Below are 21,210 nucleotides of genomic sequence, written 5' to 3'. Positions count from 1 at the left end.
AATAGTTGAATGTTATTCTAAAAACATTTATTTTATATTTTAAAGCAAGGTAACCATCTGCTCATCAACATACATTTTTTTATATCTTCATGGTGTGCACACATTTCAGAATGACACAGGGATTGGTCAGTCAAAACAAACCCGTGTTGTGCTGCCACATATTACACATATCAGTCAGGGTTTTATTCAGTCAGTCTAAAATGGCCACTTCACAGATTTTCAACTTGCTTCCTATTGTTGTCATTTGTGGAGAGTATGCAAACATGAATGGGATTAAACTTCCCTCTGCCTAGCTTATTGAATTATCTATCTGCTGCAACCTCTGCAGATGATGTTATAATGGGGAGTTTATCTGTTCAGATTATGCCAGAGGAGTCCTGTAGGAGCAGGTCAACCGAGACTCGAAGTAATAGTAGTACGAGCAACTAGATGACATCATGAAATATTCCTCCAGATGATGTCATCTGTTAGAATCATCATGCATGAATGCCCCCATGTATTTGTCTGATATTTCTCACTTAGTCTAAACAGGGATTATTATGTATATTATTACATATTATTTTGTAAGATAATGTGTCCATGAGAATTTAGCAACATTTCCATTAAAAATGTGGTGATAGTTGTTTGTTCATCTATCCAGGCTGGATGTAAAACTATTTATCTCTGAACTCTATCTCTGTTTATTGCTGAGTTAGTCTTAAATAGTTTATGTAGCAGAAGATATGTAAGATTTGAAACCACATTTTGAAATTCTAGCACACTCAGCATGTTTAATTTATTTTTTTGGATGAAATGGTGCAGAATAAAAATCATGGTGTGAATATTTACAAACTCCATGCAAACTTCAAACAGCTTCGGTACGGAAATGATGTATGAAATTAGCATCATTTCTGATGGTGTTAACGTCCTTAACCTCCTGTTCATGTACTGTTGTTTGGTTGTGTAAAGCTCCTTAAGTGCAGGGCTTAATGTAATTGTTTTACTGTACATGTAATAGCTGCAAAGTGTATGAATTTCTATGCCAGCAGTTGGATTCTGTTATTTCCTACACACTCATAAGTAACACGAAAGCATCAGGGGCGTAGTGCAGAAGTAGGAGGACAGGCTGCGGCCCATTGACTAAGAAGAGGAGCGAGCTAACCCACATGTGTACTCACCAACTCCTCTGTGTGTGTGTGTGTGTGTGTGTGTGTGTGTGTGTCAGGCTTGGGTGAACTGGCTGAGCTGAGTAGATGTGACCAGCCTAAGTGTGTGTGTCTCATATCGGTGTGTCCTCGATCGCTCTCACTGTATGGGGCACTTTAGTCCATTCTGCACTGGCACCAGGAGGCACGCATGCACACACATATACAGTACACATCTGCGCACATGTATACACAACTACACACACGCACACAGTCAGTGTTTTGATGTAAACTCAAGTGGACGAGGGGTTCAGTCAACTGCTCCACTAGAGTCTTCCCCTCGCCTCCCCCCGGCCCTCCTCTTTTTTTCCCTTCGTCTTCCTTTGCCTTCCCTCCCTGTGACATTTTTAACGGCACGTCACGCAAGCCTGAGCTCACGCACAGGCACACACACACACACACACACACACACACACACACACACACACACACGTGCACACATCCTGCATCATGTCGTGCTCTCAGCCAAAGTTGTGCACCTTTGTCAGGGGAGAACCACTTAAACACGCTCATGTACACACACATATTTGCTCACATTCATGTCTGACACACACACACACACACACACACTGACTCTCACACGCACAAAGACTTCACCACTTAAGCTGTCTTCCTTTTTACCATCTCGTGCCCTTCCCCTTCCTCTCTGTGCCTTGTCTGGTCTTGTGTGTGCGTGACTGTGGCTGGCTTTGGCGAGGGTGAATTAGCACAGCGACCCAGTTTGGTGCCAGAAGAGACAAGACGTCAGCAGAGGATATATCGTGGAGTGGTTTTCTTTTCTCTTCTTTTTTTTCAGATCCACTTTGCGCTCTGGCTGCGGTGATGTAATAGTGATTGAAATAAGGGGTAAAACATCACCTCTAGCTGAGGACAATCATAAAACGAATGAATTCTATTTTCAGATGCTTTTATGCTTTATTTTTCTTATTTTTATCTCCATAACCTCCCATAAGCTACGTTGGTTTGTTACGTTCAGCCTTCAAACGTAGAGAAAATCTGTTTCATAAACATGATGTGACTACAGATGTGTGTGTGTGTGTGTGTGTTCAGGTAGAGGGAGTAAAAGGAGGAGCACGGGATGCAAGCAAACCAGTGTTCCATGTCTTGTTCGGCTAGTTTAGCTGACAAACTGTTCTTAGCGTTTAATTATCCGTCGCTCTGTGATTAATAGGTTTTAATTACCGTAACCCATGGCAACCTTAAATATGCACAGCTCTCTGAATGAGGCCAGTCCATCAAATAACTGTGAAAAAACTCAAGAAAGACAACAACAATCAGAATGTGGTTTAAAATAAATAGAAACGCAAGAAGGTCAAAAAACTTTGCATCTGAAATGTCTCACTTATTATTCATCATATACTGCAGAATGAGAGATGGGACTCAAGCTCAGCACAGCTATTTTCTCACTATTTACCTACTTGAGAAAAGCTTTTGACCAGACCTTGAACTTCTTCACTTCATTTATTATTATGTTTTCTTTTTATATGAACCACAGCCAGAGCTTCAAACAGACTTTTTGATTCGCTAGAAAGGTTAGAACCTTTACAAATTCATGTGTTGCTTCAGAGGCTTTTCACATTCTGCTGCTGCCGACGCTCTGAGCTCACAGGAAACTTTCACATAGCTAAATAAACGAGCATCTTTGATTGTATGATCACTTTTCTATTCAGCAAAGAGGATGGGAGAGATAATAATTCACCAACAGATTCAAAATGTGCTAATATTTTCCAGGATTTCTTAAACAGAATTAAGCAACTGTCACACCGCTGCTTTTACACATCGGGTCCATTTCTTCTGTCCGTCCCAGAGCCTTCCCTGTAGTAAAATATTCTCATAAAGGGGATTTTTATTTACATTTCCACAGCAGAGGCACAGCCCCAGACAGATGATTAGTATGCTAAAAGTTCAATTCAGTTGTTTTTCACTGTACATGAGCAGTGATTTTTAAAATAAAATCAATTTAAACACTTCAGAGGAAAATGTATTTTTAATTATCTTAGATCATTAGTTCATTTAATTGACTAATTACTAGTTGATGAAGGTAAAGGAATTCATTTGAGGTTAGTTAGTAACAACACAAACAACTACAGCTCCTCAAAAAGCAAACCAGAAAGTGTCCACAAAACGGTGATCAAACCACAAACTAGTGTGTTTCATAATCCACTTTACGGGGTTTAGTGCTGACCCGCAGCTCTGCTCAGGTTCACCTCCCTCTGATGAAGCTCACTCACCTCCAGCTCTCTCTGGAGAGCTTTCAGTTTGTGTTGTCCTCTTCCCTTTATCCAGATGTCCTGTTTCTCATCATTTAGTTCTCTTATTTGCTGTATAGAAACCAATCTGCTGATGTCTCTGCTACATGAAGGACTGTGTGTGTGTGTATTCAGTGAGGTTTAAGGACTCAGCGTTTGCACAAACGGTACCAAACAGGTTAGCTAGGAAAATGAACGCCTCAGTTAACTCACCCACGCAGGAGTCTCTGTGCTCCTCGAACCCAGCGGAGCACACGCACCTCCCGATGGGTACCAGCCACTCTCCCTCAGCGCTGCAGTACATTTTGGGTGTGTCCCTCTCCTCTGCGTGATCCACACACTGGCCCCTGACCTCCACCAGGGAAGACGAGTCAGCCCCAGTCACCACATCAGTGAAAACCGCCAGTTTACGGCTCACACCCACGCAGCGCTTGTAGTACACACGCACTGAAGTGAGGGCGATGCACGCACCGATATCCTGAAAGGCCAGGTAGAAGCCTCGCTTGGTTAGAGGACCCACACCTCGCACCTGTGGGGAGACACAGCAGAAATGTAAAGAGTTAAGAGGGATTTAACAGTACAGGACAGATGACGTGACTTTTATTTAAATAAATAAATGAAAAGAAAAGTACTCTGGACACTTGAGCCTCAAGCAGAGGGGCGGCCGACAGGGGTCTGGCAAGCTCCCCTTTCTGTGTCTTTACCGCCAGAGTTTTCTTTCCTTTTCACATTTGTTCTTAAAAATCCCCCAATGGGAGTGATTTCACCAGATGTGAAATCTGAATCGATTCGTTTTTTCTGGCCCCTTTAAAGTCTTTACATGATGGAGCAGCTAAAAACTCCAAACACTTGAGAGTTTGTGTTGTTTAAATTCACTTTATAAAGTGACACTATTGAACAGTACTGATGTTACAGAGACTTTACAAACTTTCAGTACATAATTAATATACCTTCAGTGCCGTACACTGGATATATGGACATACTGAATTGCATATTTATGAAACCTCTGTGCTTTTATCAGACTTACTAGACAACTTACTCGAATCTGAAAAGTTCTCCCTCTTCTTTCGTATTAAAACTCAAAGTGTGGTTGCTGCAGTTGTTTTTGAACAAAACAGAACAGTGTGAATGCGACCGTAATTTAATCTCTGGACTGGTGTTTGGTGTTGCTCTTTGGCAGCAGTCATTAATCAACTGCTCCGCTTCCAACAGCAACCCAGGAACATTTTTATATGCTTGTTTTTCATATCATATCGCAATAGACTATCTATTTAACATCCAGGAATTGATTGAAAACATTTGTTGTTCGAAGGTTTTGACTGGAGGTATTATGAAAAATAAAGACCAGCTTTTTTTGGAGACATAAAAACATCAAACACACAGATGAGCCACGACATTAAATCTCCATATGGTTTTTATGTTGTGGTGTTACCTCACTTGTAAGTCGCTTTGGACAGAAACGTCTGCCAAATGACAACATGTAAATGTTTTTAATTTGATGATGATGATTGCCTGCAAACCATTTCTTATTAATGAAGTAAGTAAATAAAGAGGGGAGATGATCAGCATGTGCCATGTAGGTGCAACGTCCCTGGTTCAAGTCCAGCTGGATACATTTGCTGCATGTCATACCCTATTTTCTCTTTTGCCATGTTGCCTATACACCTCCTTATTACTACTATCTAATCAAGGTAAAATGCCCAGAAATGAATAACAGAAAAGAAAGGTAATTTATCCCCATGAGCAAAATTAAAATTTCCATGAAATGTTGTCATAAGAAATGCTACTGCTGTGGCTACGGTAGCTCTAATGAGTCAGTATTTTACATTAACACCTGTCTTTTTCTTATGAGATTGCAGCAAAAAGGAAAGAGATGTTAAGGTTTCCTCACATTTCACAGGCTGGAGTCTGTATTTTTCTTATACAGGGCACCGACGTACCTAAAGCACAGATGTACAGTATCTGTTCATGCTGAAGTACCACTTCTGTGGCTCAATTAGCAGCTTATTTACCCACTGATTTAAAGGACTGAATAGATTTTTCACTGTCAGACTGACTCACCAGCCTCCTGATGTATCAACACACTGTGCTAATTAGACATCTAATTATGAGTTTTTACAACCTTCCCACGCTATTATTATTTTGTGTATACTATTTTGTGTAAACTTCAGAAATTAAGCATATGTTGTGTAATCAGAACCAACAGCTGTCATTTAATGTCCCTTTAAGGCATTTTTTTCTCAGCATTGTTTTTCACATTTTTTACACTATTAGTTTTTTCTTTTTTTGTTTTGTGTTTTTGATCTTACAAGTGCCAAGTAGAAAAATCCAGTTTAATTTGAGTTTCATATCAATTGATTTACACAATACTGATATAGGATTTCAAAGTAAAGGCACAACACAGGTGAAAATCTGATCTGACAAAAAAACAGAATGAAATGTCTAGAAGTGTCTTTCATCTGTCAACTGTGGGGAGTATAACATATGCACAGTCCAGAGGATTCACAAGACATACAGAATATGCAAGATATGGTTAATATCAACCTGTAAAAGATATATGAAATTGTGAAAGTCACATTTTCAAGTTATATAGCAGGTATGGAAACATGCTACATGAAGCGAAAAGCTATATTAAATAACTTAAGTTAATTCTCTAACAACCAAAAATGCAGGTTTACATCAGAAATCAGAAAAGCAGAACAAACTCAGGGTGTAAAGGATGCTGTAGATGTGCGGCAATGGCATTGTTGGCATTGACACCTGCAGCTGAGACGTACAGGTAAAAGGTTTGTTGTGGTGACGTTTATAGCATTGACTGAAACAAACCCCCCCACCCTTCTCCTATTCAAGCTTTTGTTTGTGTTATATAACTCAGGAATAACCTATTAGAAATAGGACCACACGCCATAAGTGACACATTGTCTTTGTAACAGTGCCAGGTATCAGTAGAAGTGTAGTTCCAGTTTTAAATCTAAAGCCATTATCCTTATCAAAGTGTTTCCTTTAGTACAGAGCTGAGCTCTGGTGTTTGTCTTCTGTTGCAGATCTACAGACATGAGTGACAAGACTGGACTGGAAGTGACTGGAAGAGACTCTCCAGGGCTGTGAATGTTTCCAACCTGCCTGGAACTCCTGTGGAGCTGTATGTGCCAAGAATTGATATTAACTTACTCTCCAAACTGTGACATAGCTCTAAACAGGCTGCACCACCTGACATTTACTTGCTGTACCAGTCACTGTACCCGCTGTGTTGGTTGGTGTTGTCGCTCATACCTCAGTGTTGAGTTTAAGTCTGCGGACGCCCAGGTCCACCCCTGTGAAGCTCTCGTCAGCAGCGATGGTGTCAATCTTAATGAACAGGTTCTCTCGTATGGCCGAGCCCACCGCTCTGTCCGACTCGTAGTAGTACAGGTTGAAGGTTTCCTGTGGAACAAGCAGGGCTAGTATGAGTTTGTATCAAAGTCATCTAGGAATAGAAAAGCTAAGTGATAGCTACCTGGCTGAAACTGTATTGTTGGAAGTAAAGCAAAAGCTCATTGTCTTCAATTCCCATTGACCAGCTTCACCAAAAATAAGATAATAAGAGATCAAAACCAATGATTTATTTAGGAATGTATTCTTCGTCTTGTAATTATTGTTCCTTCCTCTCAAAACCTGATGCCTCCATTACCCACAATGCAACTCAACCCCAAGACTTAGCTACAGGCATAAAGCAAAGATAAGGAGTTGTCCACAGCACTGTGATATGCCACATAAACTCAACACCCTTATAATTTGTGAATATGTAGTCTTCAGCCGTCCATTAGACTTCATACAGCTCCCTCTGGACACATGCACAACTTGCATCACATATAGCAGTACTCGCCAACGCCTGGAAACACATGTTGAACACAATCTATCTCCAAACATGTAAATTTAACCTTTGGCTATTCCATGTGACAGTTTGCACATTTCAAAAATGTTGTTGATATCCAACCAGTTTGAATATTTGAAGGCATTTATGGTGCCTCAAAGCCGATACATGCTTCCTACAGGAGATCCCGGACATTTTGTAATTATTTGTGCCAATTTTTCAAACTCTTGCCAATGAGGACAGCGTGCACCGTGGAAGAGCTCAAACATGACCTTAAGTGCTCATACTAAAGCACTTATAGCCACTATGCAAAAATAACCTAACTACGGTACATTGCTTAATTTAATTACTGAGTCTGGTTCAAATTAAACATAATTTTGATTTGAATTTTTTCAGTATTGAAACTTAAAATCCCAAGAATGATCTCCCTGTGTGTAGCAGTTACTAGTGGTCCAATTAGGGCTCCATTATGTGTAAAAAGATATTGAACGTGCAATAAAGGACATTTTTAGTTAAAAGGTAACGTCAGTACCCTAATAATAATATATAGAATATTTCCACTCTTTTGTGTGCAGCAGTTTATAGTAGTTTAGCGGACTCTACATGTCTCATAGCAAATCCAGGGATTGCATCTACTGTACGTTATGGGTCAATGTTTCCTGCAAGTGCTGACATTGTAGTTTATACACCTGACATGTGCATGGACACTATTACTGTTAGAAAAATAACTAAAATAAAAAATCTTTCTTTGTCTATCAGTTACACTCAAACTCAACTGCTTATTTTCCATTTTCTTGTCATTTACATGTCGACATTGCCACAGTCCTAGAAAGATTCATCAGGTCTATGCTGTTACACTCTCGCAGGGAGAACTTCACCTTAATGTAGCTCCTCCTGGCTCCCTCTCGGGTCATCCAGTAACACTTCAGACATTCAAATCAACTCACAACTCAGTGTCCGAGCTGCTACAGGTTCTCAGTGTCCCCGGTTTTTGGATGGTGCTAACTATGTAGTTTTTCTACATTGTACCGCGTGTAGTGTATACTGGAAGTTCTGTGAGAGCCAGAGTTACTGTATTTACCAGACACAAACACATTATATGGCTAAATTCCTTCGCTCATGCTCTCCCTTCCCCAGCCTCTCGTTTCTGTCTGAGTGTTACCTTGCAGGTGCCCAGTACTCCAGGCATGCTGTTACAGTCTCGCAGAGTGAACTTGACCTCAATGTAGATCCTCCTGGCTCCCTCTCGGGGGATCCAGCCTGTCCTGAGCCAGTTGTTCTGACTGGGGCTCATCACATTACAGACCTGATTCAGAGTAAGTGTTAGAATCAGCAACTGTAGCAGCAGCAAGGTCAATAAAGCAAACATTATAATTATTAAAGATGTGCTCTGTGGGGCTAGTTATTTCTTCAAAATCCTTTGGTTGGCTGCTTAATTGAAATTGTGATAATACAATTATATTTGTGTTATCCGTGATAGAAGAATGCTGAGACATTTGTTTTATATATTATAAATACATAATAGTAAATGACGAAAACAAGAAAATAAATAAAAGCATAAACAAAAACATGTAGTTACACACCTGGTATGTGTGGATGGGACTGAAGTACTCGTCCATCTCATTAATTGCATCCCACTGTGCATAGAAAGAGAGAGAGGGAGTCAGTCACATGTTCATACAGTAAACAGGAGATCACTGAGCTGCTAGCTATATTAACCAGATCATCTGTGCCTGTGTGTCTCCCTAAACCTCATTAGAAGATTATTAGCTTTGACTTCAAATGAAACATTTAAGGCTAGTATCACACAGGTGGCATCATCTTAGTGTGGCAGCTGTATGATGTGGTATAATTGGATATCTCAGAATACAAACAGTATGGTTTTCCAGACAACTGGTGGTGATTTCAAACCTCGTCATCTACAGTGTGTGGCTTTACATCGGTGTTAAACATGCTGATGTGTTCCACTCCATCGTCCTGGCGAGCAACGGTTACCACATGCAATCATGTGTTCTACATTTCAGCACGTTCACTTAATGCAATTCCGACGGGACACATTTCCCTTTAATGAGATTCTCCTCATGTATGCGATTAGATTTGCATTGTTTACTGAATGCCGCAGGCGGCCAATAATAGAATTACGAGGAGGACGACAGTAAGTGAAACGTGTTGGTATTTCTAAACGTGTTAATGCGATTTACACCTCCTTGGAACTACCACTGTACATCCAGCACTGGAGGAAACTCAATCACAGGAAACAGACTGTTCTGCTGCTGCTCTGTGCACGTTGTGAGGAGAAATAAGCTGCACTTCCAAACACCTCTGTCTATGGGTGCCCACAAAATTGCCAGATGTAATAGTATACACAGGAAGATTAAACTCAAAACCCACATTTATTTGAATGCATCACTTGGCACAGTATGCACACAAGGACACTTTTGTTGTGTTCAACAAAATAATCTCTCTCTCAGGTACAGACTCCTGATCCACTCAATGTACCAGTGATTTCATTTCTTTTGTCCAATATTCACAGATGGCACCAATGTAAACAAATGGAAACCTACAGTATGTATCTGACACATTAAAGTAATGACTGTATCCTACTTAATGTAATCTGACACACCTCAGCAAATGACAAAAGTCACAATCTGTCAAGTCGTGAACATTTTGCCCACTAAACATACAACATCATGGTGGAAAAAGTAAGTGAAACACTGAAACACGTAATGTCACTAAAAACCAACTGGAGTGAGGTGTTAACAAACCTGCAGTCTAATCAATGAAATGTGAAATAAAAATGGAGGTGTGGTTTAAAGCCATCTTGACCTATAAATGTGTCAATGTACTATTCACAAGCAACAGATGTGAATGATGCCTTACAAAAAAGAGATTGCAATAGATGTTTTATCAGCTTCGAAATATTGCATTTGGAGATATTTGTGAATTTTATGAAGATCAAATCTCATTTCATGACCAATTGGTGCAGAAAATTAAGAAATTGCAACAAGTTCACTTACTTTTTCTCACTCTTTTAGTAGCTAAGGGAAACACATCTCGAGTTTGACACCAGAACTACAGAAACACTCAGTTTCACTTGTTCACTTGCAGCTGTACAGCAGTGTAAACAGTCTTTGACCAGTAACCAGTAAAGGCAACAAACTTAACAATTGATATATATACTGTACATTGAACAATATAATATAGTCAATATAATAATAATCTTACAGTTTGTTTTTTTCACTTTTCCTATCCGCCAGAATATCCGATCTTGTAAAGCAACATTGAGTTTGGTTGATTCCAGTGATATAAAATAATGTTATTGAGAGGGTTAGAGAGAGACTGGTCTGGTTAAAAAGAGGAAAATGAACTGTACCCAGTTACACACAATGGGTTATTATACTTTAAACAAAAGCACAACCTTTCTATGATCTTCCTTAACTGAGAGCTTTTATTGTCCAAACTTAATCACACACTGAAGTGGAAGTTACACTCAGGTCTGCAATTTCACAGTGCAGCACAGTACATGTTTACCATGTGACTGACTTTCCTTTAGCAAAGCACTTCACTGAATCAAAAAATATGTTGTTCTACAACACAACCATGCTATCATTACGTTTGCTTCAAATACTGAATCACGTATGTAGTTCAGTTGTGTATGAATGTAATTTCTGGGAGACAGGGTAGAATTGTAACAGTGAGCTCTGACTAAAAATATGAAGCTGCTGAACGATTTGTACATTTGTTATTGACAACAACTTGTGCATCTAAGATCAAAAAAACATACTAAGAATGAAAGCAACCTGCAACATGAACAGGCTGAGATGGAACTAACACATTTGGATTAAGGAAAAAAAAAAGGATTGTGTTTTTACAAGTTCTTTAAAATAGACAAATCAGCTCAGGACATCTTTAATGTGAACTAGTAAAGGATTTGTCATGAAAAGAGCCCCAATACGGGATCCTTTTTGTAAAAGAACACTGGATCTTGTCCATTTATCACAGTTTTGGTTGAAATATTTATGGTAATAATGGCTGCACTCCCGTTATTACAGTACACTATTGATTGTTAGTGTCATTAATATATAGCGTTAATGGTTTTCTTTATTCATCTGAAGGCTAAAGAGTGAGCGAATTGTTACATTAAATGTGTAGTAATATCGCGGTGTCTTGGCAACTGTGTTTCTGTGAAAATGGAAACAAAAATATGCTTGGAAAGGACTTTGATGTTCCCCTCAGGAGTAATTAACAACAATGGTGATTTCTCCACTTTTTTTTGTCATCAATCATTCTGACATTACATTATCAGACCGTACAGCTAATAGTAGTACTGTGCCTAGGTGCATCCTTGTGGAGCTGCTAGCATGGCAGATTTTAATAGTAGGAGGCTCCTTGACTAATAACCTGTGGTTATTAGTGCTGTTTCTTTAGTTTCTACAGGGGAAACAGTAAGTCAAATGTTGTTATGATGAATAGTCATGAGGTGCTAACATATGAGAATGTATCAAACTCTGCACTTTCTACTTACAGTTTTTGTTGTCAGTGCAAATCCAGTTGCACTGTTAAATGGTACATTTGAGGTGAGTGGAAAAAAAAAACACACATCATTCTTTGGAGCACCTGCATTAGAAGCAGCCTTACCCGCCACAGCTCAGTCATACAGGAAATAAGGATGTTTCATAAACAGGTTTATTCATGGTAACAGCGAGGCTCAATTGCAGGGTGTCAAAAGTTCATGCCAAGAGCTCAGCTTAACCCATATAGCAAGGCAATGGGATTTTTGGAGAGCGGCTTTATTCCTCCTCTACTTCTGTTCAAGCTAGGCATTTGCAGGTGCAAGAAGAGATCATTCAGTGGATTAAAATAATGCTGCAGGATATCATTTATTGAAAGTGGGTTTCTGCATGCATGTTTCTATGCACATGTTTAATTTGCACAAAAAAAGTGGAAAAATCTAAAAACTGAAAAGCTTTTAAAGGTAGAAAACTAACGTATTAATTCAAAAGTAACATGCAAATGAAATAGACTTAATAAATTGTGTTGTGCATGATACATAACAGAATGTTTCCATCCTAATGAATTCCTCAGTGTGAGTACTAAATCACCCATGTGCCTCTTTGAGAAAGTGAATTTAATTGTGTTTTTGATGAAGTGAGAGGAGAGGTGCCCCTTACAGCTAAGGGCAGCTTTGTTTGTTAATATAGAACAGAAAGACACAATGGAACTGGATTTAAACACACAACACACACACACACACACACTCATGAAAAAGAGAGATCTCAAAACACAAACGGAACAAGTGAGCCTCTCACTGCCAGACTGCTTCCTTTCTTCTGCCAAGACAAAGGCAATTCTCCCAATCTCCCTCTTCAGATGAGCTGCAGTGAGGATTACAGGTGAAGGTGCTGCAGGCATTTGGAAATTGGTATTGACCAGAGCCAAAAGTGATGCTCCCTTGAATCATGGTCATGAGAAATGTCGACCTTCAACAGTGATTGTTTTGCAGGTGTCATGAACAAGCTCATCTTAATGCATGAACAAATGACAACATGCACGTGTGTTTAGAGCACTGATCCTGCTCGACTTGGTGAGTGGGGGGGGGTTCATTGAAAGGTGTCACGCGCCCAGCTCGAGCTCTGCCTCGGATACGGCAACTGGGTTTTCCACGGACGCCCTCCAACCCCAACCCCCAATTACTTACTCTAACACTCACTCCCCAAGGCCCCACAAGGCAAACACCACTGGGATAATTAAGATGTAGGAAGTCTCACCCATCTCACCCTTCCCTCTCTTCCTCATGCTCTCATCTTTATCAGCTAAATTGAAACCGTCCTTGAACTTGCAAAGACCCTGAGTAATTAGTGGGGTCTATCTCTCTCATTATTCCTGACTTGTGTGCTTGTGCTGTGCTCCCAACCTCCCTCCTTTTTTATTTTTTTATTTTGGTTTTTCTTGGGAAATCACAGATTTAGCCACTTGTAATTTTCTCCATGAGTGAAAAATCACATGAGCTGAAGACAGATTCAGGGATTCTGGGAGCTGTAATCCAAGCAGGGTGAGATTGGAGCGGAATAGTTGTTGTTTAGTCGTGAGAATAATGAAAATCTTTTCTGCTCGTCTCTAACAGACAGACAAGAAGAAAAGGGGAAAGAAGAAGAAGAAGAGGAGAAGCCTGAGAGATTCAGCGGGGCATGTTTATCTTCTGAGAGCGATAAGAAAGTTTCCTATGGTGACGACAACAGGAATGCAGCGCTTCACAGGGCGGCTGACTGAACACAGAGTGGGAGAGCACGGATATGTGTGTGTGTCAGACAGAGAGAGAGAGAGAGAATGACAGAGTGAGAAATTAATTGGCTGTAAATTACACATCTGTTTCCTGCCTCTCAACTCATCGGATCTCTCATCAGGAGAAATCAAACGTGGCAGACAGAGATCAAAAGTGTTTCCTCTCACACACAGACACAAATGCATTAACATGTGCACACAGCAGAAATCACAAACACAAATAGGCTGCAGGTACACAGCGTATGAATATTAAATGTCTGGAACAGTAAACATCTAAACAGGACTTATTGTCATGACTTTTGTGAAACTGTTAATTTTTCAAAATAAACACTGAGATAGATGGTGACAGTGGGGACACTAGTTCTTCAAATAGAGTGCACTTTTATCCCCTAATTCTGCAGCTATGTCCTCTACATGGAGACTGCTAATGTAGTATCCTAGTCTAATGAATTATTAATCATCAGAAATGCTAATTATCAACGCAACATAGTACTTTTTGGAAATTATGAGTAAGTGGAGAGGTGTTGTCTGAGGCTTTTGTGACTCACACTCATTGAGCAGTTGGGCAGCAGTGCAGATATATCCCTCTTCAAGGTTTCTAAGTGAAACTCACCTTTTAACCAATCCAATCGGACTTGACTGATGACAAACCCTGTTTTATAAAGATTCTCAGAAAAAATGCAGAATGCAACTGATTTCAGCTTCATTACTTACTTACCAACCCCCAGTGTTTGAGGGTCTGATCAAGAAAAGTCATCCAACTATATATGATTTATGAGGTGCTGTGATCTAAATGCATTTAAATATTCATTTCAATTGTTATTGATAGCCCAAATATGTTCTTATAGCATTTGGGCCATACCTGTATATTATGATATGGGCTCATATCTAGTGTCAATTTATGTGTAGCCACACTATAATGATGATGTTTGAGCTACTGTAGATCTACGTTTATCAAGCGAACCAGCAGAGTCCCATCTCTGCAATAAGTAGCCCACATTCAGGTGCTATCTCTGAGTTGTCCTGCCCCTGTAGGTGCAACAAAGTTAACAGAGTGTGAAGGACTCAAGTAGGTACAGATGTATCATTGATGTGAAGGTCCTTTATTCTTATTGCATATGCCTGTTTTACCTCTCTCATCCTATGATTTGATTTTGTCTTTTGCTTCTCTTCTTCTATGTCTTCATTATGCACTGCTCTGTAGTAAGACAAATCAGGAAAGATCAGTGATAAGACAGAGTGGACGATAACCTCAGTGTGCTAAACGTGACCCTTTGATGATACCTCATTCGACTGAACACCCAGAATGCCCAAAGTGAAATGATATCATGACTGATTCCACCACTGTCTTCATTACATAAAGCACAAACACAAAAGCTGTGTACTCCAGCCTGGTGATAGCCTCTTCTCTCATTTGTTGCTAATTGTCTTTCCACAGCTCAGCTTCTTCTAACTCTTTGAGGCTATTATTACTTGAACGATCCACGTTCCTCAGTTTCTCTGATTCTCCAGTCTCCCAGTCTGTTTTTGTTTAGTTTTACTCGGTTCATTTAGCGCTTGAACTTAAACAAAGAAGTCGCTATCTGAGTTGTCTGAGGATCAGAAAAGCTGTTGTTAAGCGGAATAAAAGTGTTTGTTAATGCAGCAGCCTCCAAAGCGGGCATCTAAACCTTGTGCCTATTCTCATACGAGCCTGACGCCCTGCAGCATGAAATCGATACGAGTCTATTCAGAACGTACGATATGAAAGAGAACGGATGCCAAAACAGATGAAAGAGAGAATGAAAGATTGATTAACAAATATAGAGAGAAAACTGGTTGAAAAGACAGATGATTATGTGCTGCTGCTGTGAGGGACAATAGAAAGGGAGTTGCCTGTTTAAGGCTCCATTCATCATTGTTGTTTCTGAAGAAGCTGGAGGCAGCTGGGCCTAGAAACGCATAGAGTCTTAAAGGGAGTCTGGTGTGCTAATGGGAAATATTCCCTGCTCAAATTTCACATTCTGGTCAAGTTGCATTTCTGACAAGATTTCTTCAGAGACTTCCAGACCACACGAACAAACAAAGTGCTGTTGAATTCACCCACTTTTTAATGGAACATAAAAAAGACCAGTGGCCCACAGGTTAGACTGCACCCTAATGTACCTTGTACCTTCATCTCATCCTATAGAAACCTCTTACTAAACCATCAGTATTATCATGAAGAAGTGGCACATTTAGTGTTGTATACATGGGAATAACCAATCTAACATATTACCTTTCAAAATGTGCACGAATGAAGTTAGCAAACCACCTTTGTCCTGACAGGACAGAGCTGAAGATGTGGCAGCTGTTGTCTTTGGAACTTTTAGTACATACATTTTAATATACAGTGATGAGTGATGCTTGACTGTATGAAACTTGATAAATGCTTTTCAGCTTTTATATTAATTTAACAATGATATATAAATAATAAAATAAAGGTTTCTGCCATGCTGCTATGTGTTATTAAATGTTTAGAAGGCTTTGGATAGTTTAATTTGGGGTTGAACATATTCTTCCATCTAAAATAAAAATATTCTTTGAGATAAAATACAATACAGTATAATTCCTCCAACAGGAAATCACCTAAAAATGGTTAAGAACAAATCATTGGACTATTCTGAAGTGGCCTTCTAAGAGTCCAGATCTAAATCACATTGAACATCTGTGGAAGGAGCTGGACGTCTGGAGGAGGCACCCTTCAAACCTGAGACAGCTGGATCAGTTTGCTCGTGAGAAGTGGGCTGAAACACCTGTTGACAGGTGCAGACGTCTCATTGAGAGTTCAAAAGCAATGAGTACATTTTTAGTAAATTTGGATTTTTAATTGATTTTGTCAGTGTCAAGTTATTTCAGTGACCACCACGTCTGTATTTAGTGCAGGCACTAGACAGTAATACATCACTGTTGTTAGTTGTTTTTAGCAGCTTGTACAAATTGTATTTTACAGCCTTTACCTACAGATGATGTCAACAGTTGCAGGGCTCATCGGAAAACACATTCCATCCCCTGCTGGAGACAGTAAGTGCACCGTGATCACACTAGTCTTTTTGTTTTTCAGACTCACTTTATTAAGTTGTAATCTCCTTTTTTACTCTAACTAGTATACAGCAGCACATGATCAGAAGACTTGTAATCCGTTACTACTACCCCTCTCTCATTCTCTAAATCATGCAAACACACAAATGTTTGGAAGAACAGGCATTCAAGGAAAGAAAGACAAGACAAAGCCCAAGAATGGTGTCTTCTCTGAAAGATCTCATTTCAGATTAGTTTGTTTGACGGAGGTTTCCTCAGAGCTCAACACAGACAGAGAATGACAGAGACGGAGGGATAGAAAGAGGATGATGAAGATAGTGTCGGTGGGGTGTGTTGGCTGTGTAACACAAAATGCGTGTGTGAGTAAGAGAGCGTGTGTGTTTGCTGGTGGCATTTTCAGGCTTAATGCTGAGCTCTATGTGAAGTAACAGGTCTGCATATTAACTCAACGGAAATATCAGGTTCTGCCTAACACCTTTCTGCCTCTCATACTATCAGCCACAAAACCAGGACAGACTTAATAACTTTGCTTCTGTGTGTGTGTGTTTGTGTGTTAATGTGTGTGTGCAGATGTCTGTCTGTGGGCTCTTTGACAGCGATAACCTTTCTGAAATAGGAGTGTTAATTGCACTGGTCTGGGATCAGTGGGGGAGAGGGTGTAATTGCTATCTATTCTGGGATGCAATTTTTACAGGACAGTGTGTGTGTGTGTGTGTGTGTGTGTGTGTGTGTGCACGTGGAAAAAGATGAAAACATCCTCACAAGGAGGGTTAAAATGAATAGTTTTTTTCTGCCATTTCAATAAAATCTCTAAAGAGTGGCGTCTGTTGTTGTCATGGAGGCTTTAGGGCCAAATATCGACAGTGGCAGTGTTTACATCAGTGTCTGTTCATGGCCTCGCTTCACCTCTCCACGCCTCCAGTACTGTGAGCCTGGAGCAGCTGGGAAATGTCCTATTCGATTTCGATTTCAAAGATTTTTCTTTTTTTCATATTAATCTACCTGCTACGCTAGGAGATGATGGCTCAATAGAACAAATGTGACCAATAATCAGAAACACTTCTTTTCGTGAGCAGTGCCAGTGTTTGGGCCAATTTCCTCAACAGCAGCCTGTTGCACCAGCTGAACACAGTATTACTGAGTTCATATGATGTTGTGCAGCAGTGTTACACAGTGGACCAAGCTATCTTTGGCTATGTACAGACACTAACTACAGGGAGTTCACTCTCCGATTAATACTTGACAGCTGAAGGACCCAGCAAGCTGTGTCATTACGACACGTAATACGAGTTAGAAAACAGAATGTTTTGTACACTGTCAGTTGTTAATGATAAATAGTGTGGGAGGTTAGCACATTTTGACAGCCTCTCTGTGTGCACTCAGTCACTTGGTGCTGTGTCTCAATTATTTTTCACATTCACAAACAGTTCCCTGTGTGAAATTGTGTGCAGCAGAATCCAGCACTGTTGAGCCCGGCGGTGAGGGACTGCAGCACTGCGACTCCAGCAGGTGGAATGATCAGATTCAAATGAACTTAATTACTCTTTATCAATTAGTCCTTTGAAATACTGGTCTGATTGACACAGATGCTACATTGGCATTGATAGTGATCGTCTGGGCATCTCTAATAGAAATACATAAAAGTGGATACAGAAAGATTTGGGGTCATGTCTTAAGTACTTTCTATTAGCAGCAGCTCAATAGCACTTATACTACAATGTCATAAAATGTGGCATATAATTATGATGGTAGCACTGCGTAGCATTACATTTTAAACAACAGTCACACTGTTTGCATGACAATTACAAAAAAGTGTTTTGTAAATTGATCCTGACCCTGAAGTATGTGCAGTTGAGGATTGTTAATGTAATTGATCATGATGATGTGAAGGTCCATTGTGAAAAGTAAAAAAACTGAGTAATAACAACAGACAACATGAATAACCAGCACTTTCTCATTTCCAGGAAGTAACGGTTCTTTGGGGCAGGAACTACCTGCTGGGTGTAACCCTAACCCACTTGTCTTTGTGTCTAAACTCTGCCAAACTTTGAAACTGAGCATTAATGATTATTGTCACGATGACAACACTAACTCTCATTAAGTCTTTACTGTACATAATCAAAATAAAAAGACTTTGTGTCTGCCCAGGAAATTTAAAGTCTGGCCCTCTGTACCATATACAGTACATATACAGTATGTAGTAGGTCGTAGTATGGTTTAAATCTTGACTGCCTTGTTCTGCCTTCCTCTCACAGTCCACTGACAAAACAGATTAACAGTAATAGTGTAGGTGTGAATGTCTAAATGTGTCAGTGACAGACCGATAAACCTTCTCATTGTGACTCTCATTCATCGTGTGCTGGCTTCATCTCCACAACCCTAAAAACAATTACTAGTAGAGCAAATAGCTCTAACCTGTACAAACAACACACCTTTGTAAACCACTCCACAAAGCTATAAGAGAAGAAGATGGCTCCATATTCGAGGCTTCGAGGGATCATTTCATTCCACACAGATCTCTGCAGCACTGGTTATAGCTGACAGCAGAATGGAGCTGTCTGTCAAACCCAGTCTGGGCTGAGGTGGTCTGTCTGCCTCCAGCCTCTCACTCAAACACCTGGGCAGTTTTTCTTCTGAGGACTGAAGTGCTGATCAGGATGCCTGGATCACAAAGGCGTCAGCTTCCTCGTCGGGAAGCTTTGGCACGAGATCTTTTAAAATGAAGACATCTCCACATTGAGGCTACGTTTACTAACCTGCCGGCATTCGCGCACACACACACACACTCATCTGCAGCCCTTACAGACGCCTCACTGAGACCCTCCAGGTGATCCAACACCTGCAGCAAGTCTTTTCCATCATCTGGTGTCTTTATTAAGTGAGCTCCTTCCACAGAGCAGCTGCAGAGGTGTATCAGCAACACCATCAGCCAGCAGCAGCTGTGCTGTGTCGGCCACAAGGTCGTCTCACGGGAGCTTGTATGGCCAATTACACCGCAGCGGACAGTCATCAAGAGGGCAGCACAGGAAGTTCAAAGACTAGCTGAAGGTGTGTTAAGGAAGTGTGTAATCAAACTTGCGTAACATTGCTGCTGATGGCAGCAGAAAAGCAGCCATAGTCTTGTGAAAATAGGCTTCTCATTCAAAAAGGTCATTCAGCACTGTCATCAATTAAACCAAACACATTTCAGTGAAATAAGTAACAAATTATGCAGATATCTGTTTGTTTCAATTGAAATTAAGCTTTAACAATTCACAATTCATAACTAGTACAACTATTAAGTGATCAGCCAACTGTTTCAAAATAAATGATGCTGTTCAACTTAGTTTCTGTCTCGATACAGTAAAATAAAACAAGTCAGTTGTGGCATTTTTTCTATTTTGCTATGTAGATAACACTCATTACTTTTCATATGGATGTATTTGTATACATCACATTACAGTATATAAGTTACATACCAGCCCAGATCAGACCAAAGATTTTTCATAGAGCGGGACAACGCACCCTCATTGTTTTAACAGTATATTGTGAGACCAGTGTTAGCATACAGCACAACATCACATCACTGAAGGGTTCTTTCACCATAAAGACTTCAAGTCACTGCTGCAGCTTCTGATTTGTGTTGACTGGAAGTTAAGAAACAAAACTGGAAATTGAACAAAGAGATAAAAGGGTGCCAAAATCCTACAAGTTGCATCCCACATCTGTCTCTGAGTTCATTTGCACCAGGATGTGACTGTAAAGGTCTGATAAAGGTTATTTGTAGGTTATAATGTACATTCCAACAGTCAGATACTTTGACTTCCTGTGAGAAAGTTCTATTATTATAATCATTTGCAGTTGCAGACGTTAACACCAGGGAACCTGCAGGTCCTCAACCGACCTGTTCAGACTGCAAACAAAACCCATCTTTAAGGACCAGCCGTGGAAAACACTGTCAAATAGTACACATAGCAATATGCAAAAAAAAAGAAATGCTCAGTGTGTGTGTGTGTGTGTGTGAGAGAGAGGAAGAGACAATAACAAGGACTTGGAGAAATAGTTAGTAATGGTAACAGACTGTGGGCTTTTGACACTTCAGCTCATCACTTGCTCATCCACATCATGGCTTCCACAGCTCACGTTAATCATCACAAACACACACACACACACACACACTGTACTGTCAGCTGTATCGATTGTGGAGTGGCCGGTGGATGAACCTGTCATGGCAAACATAGATCGGACTGGAAGATAATGAAGTCTTCCTGCCCTATCTGACAAGCTCCAAGACAAAGTTACAGTGTGTGTGTGTGTGTGTGTGTGTGTGTGTGTGTGTGTGTGTGTGTGAGAGAGAGAGAGAGAGAGATGCTCCTGGGACAGCCCATGGGCATCCTAACCACTGCCTGAATAAATTGGATGGAAAGAAGCCCCTTGAGTCGAAGACGTGATCTGTCATGATGTCATCTAAACGAGACTTTTATAGAGGAACAGGTCAGGGTGTTAATAAAGACCTAACACACACACACACACACTCACACACCATCGATTGAACTATGTGCAAGCTGACAATCTTAAGCTATTTTCCATTTTAACATTTTAA

The 21,210-nt window shown here is 40.2% G+C and overlaps 1 protein-coding gene across 2 annotated transcripts in view; it reads right to left on the bottom strand.

Moving 5' to 3' along the window:
• Positions 1-21,210, bottom strand: part of epha8 (eph receptor A8) — a 94,924-nt gene that overhangs the window by 43,882 nt on the left and 29,832 nt on the right. For both annotated transcript variants that reach the window (XM_026344592.1, XM_026344591.1), the window contains exons 3-6: positions 8,870-8,923; positions 8,449-8,592; positions 6,707-6,856; positions 3,647-3,962 (exon numbers count right to left, since the gene is read on the bottom strand). In XM_026344592.1, coding sequence (XP_026200377.1) covers positions 3,647-3,962; positions 6,707-6,856; positions 8,449-8,592; positions 8,870-8,923 — 664 coding nt within the window. The remainder of the gene's footprint in view (positions 1-3,646; positions 3,963-6,706; positions 6,857-8,448; positions 8,593-8,869; positions 8,924-21,210) is intronic.

Source organism: Anabas testudineus, chromosome 5 (genome assembly GCF_900324465.2).
Source record: "Anabas testudineus chromosome 5, fAnaTes1.2, whole genome shotgun sequence".
In the NCBI taxonomy this organism is placed as follows: Eukaryota; Metazoa; Chordata; class Actinopteri; order Anabantiformes; family Anabantidae; genus Anabas; species Anabas testudineus.
This window is presented reverse-complemented; position numbering and strand designations above follow the sequence as displayed.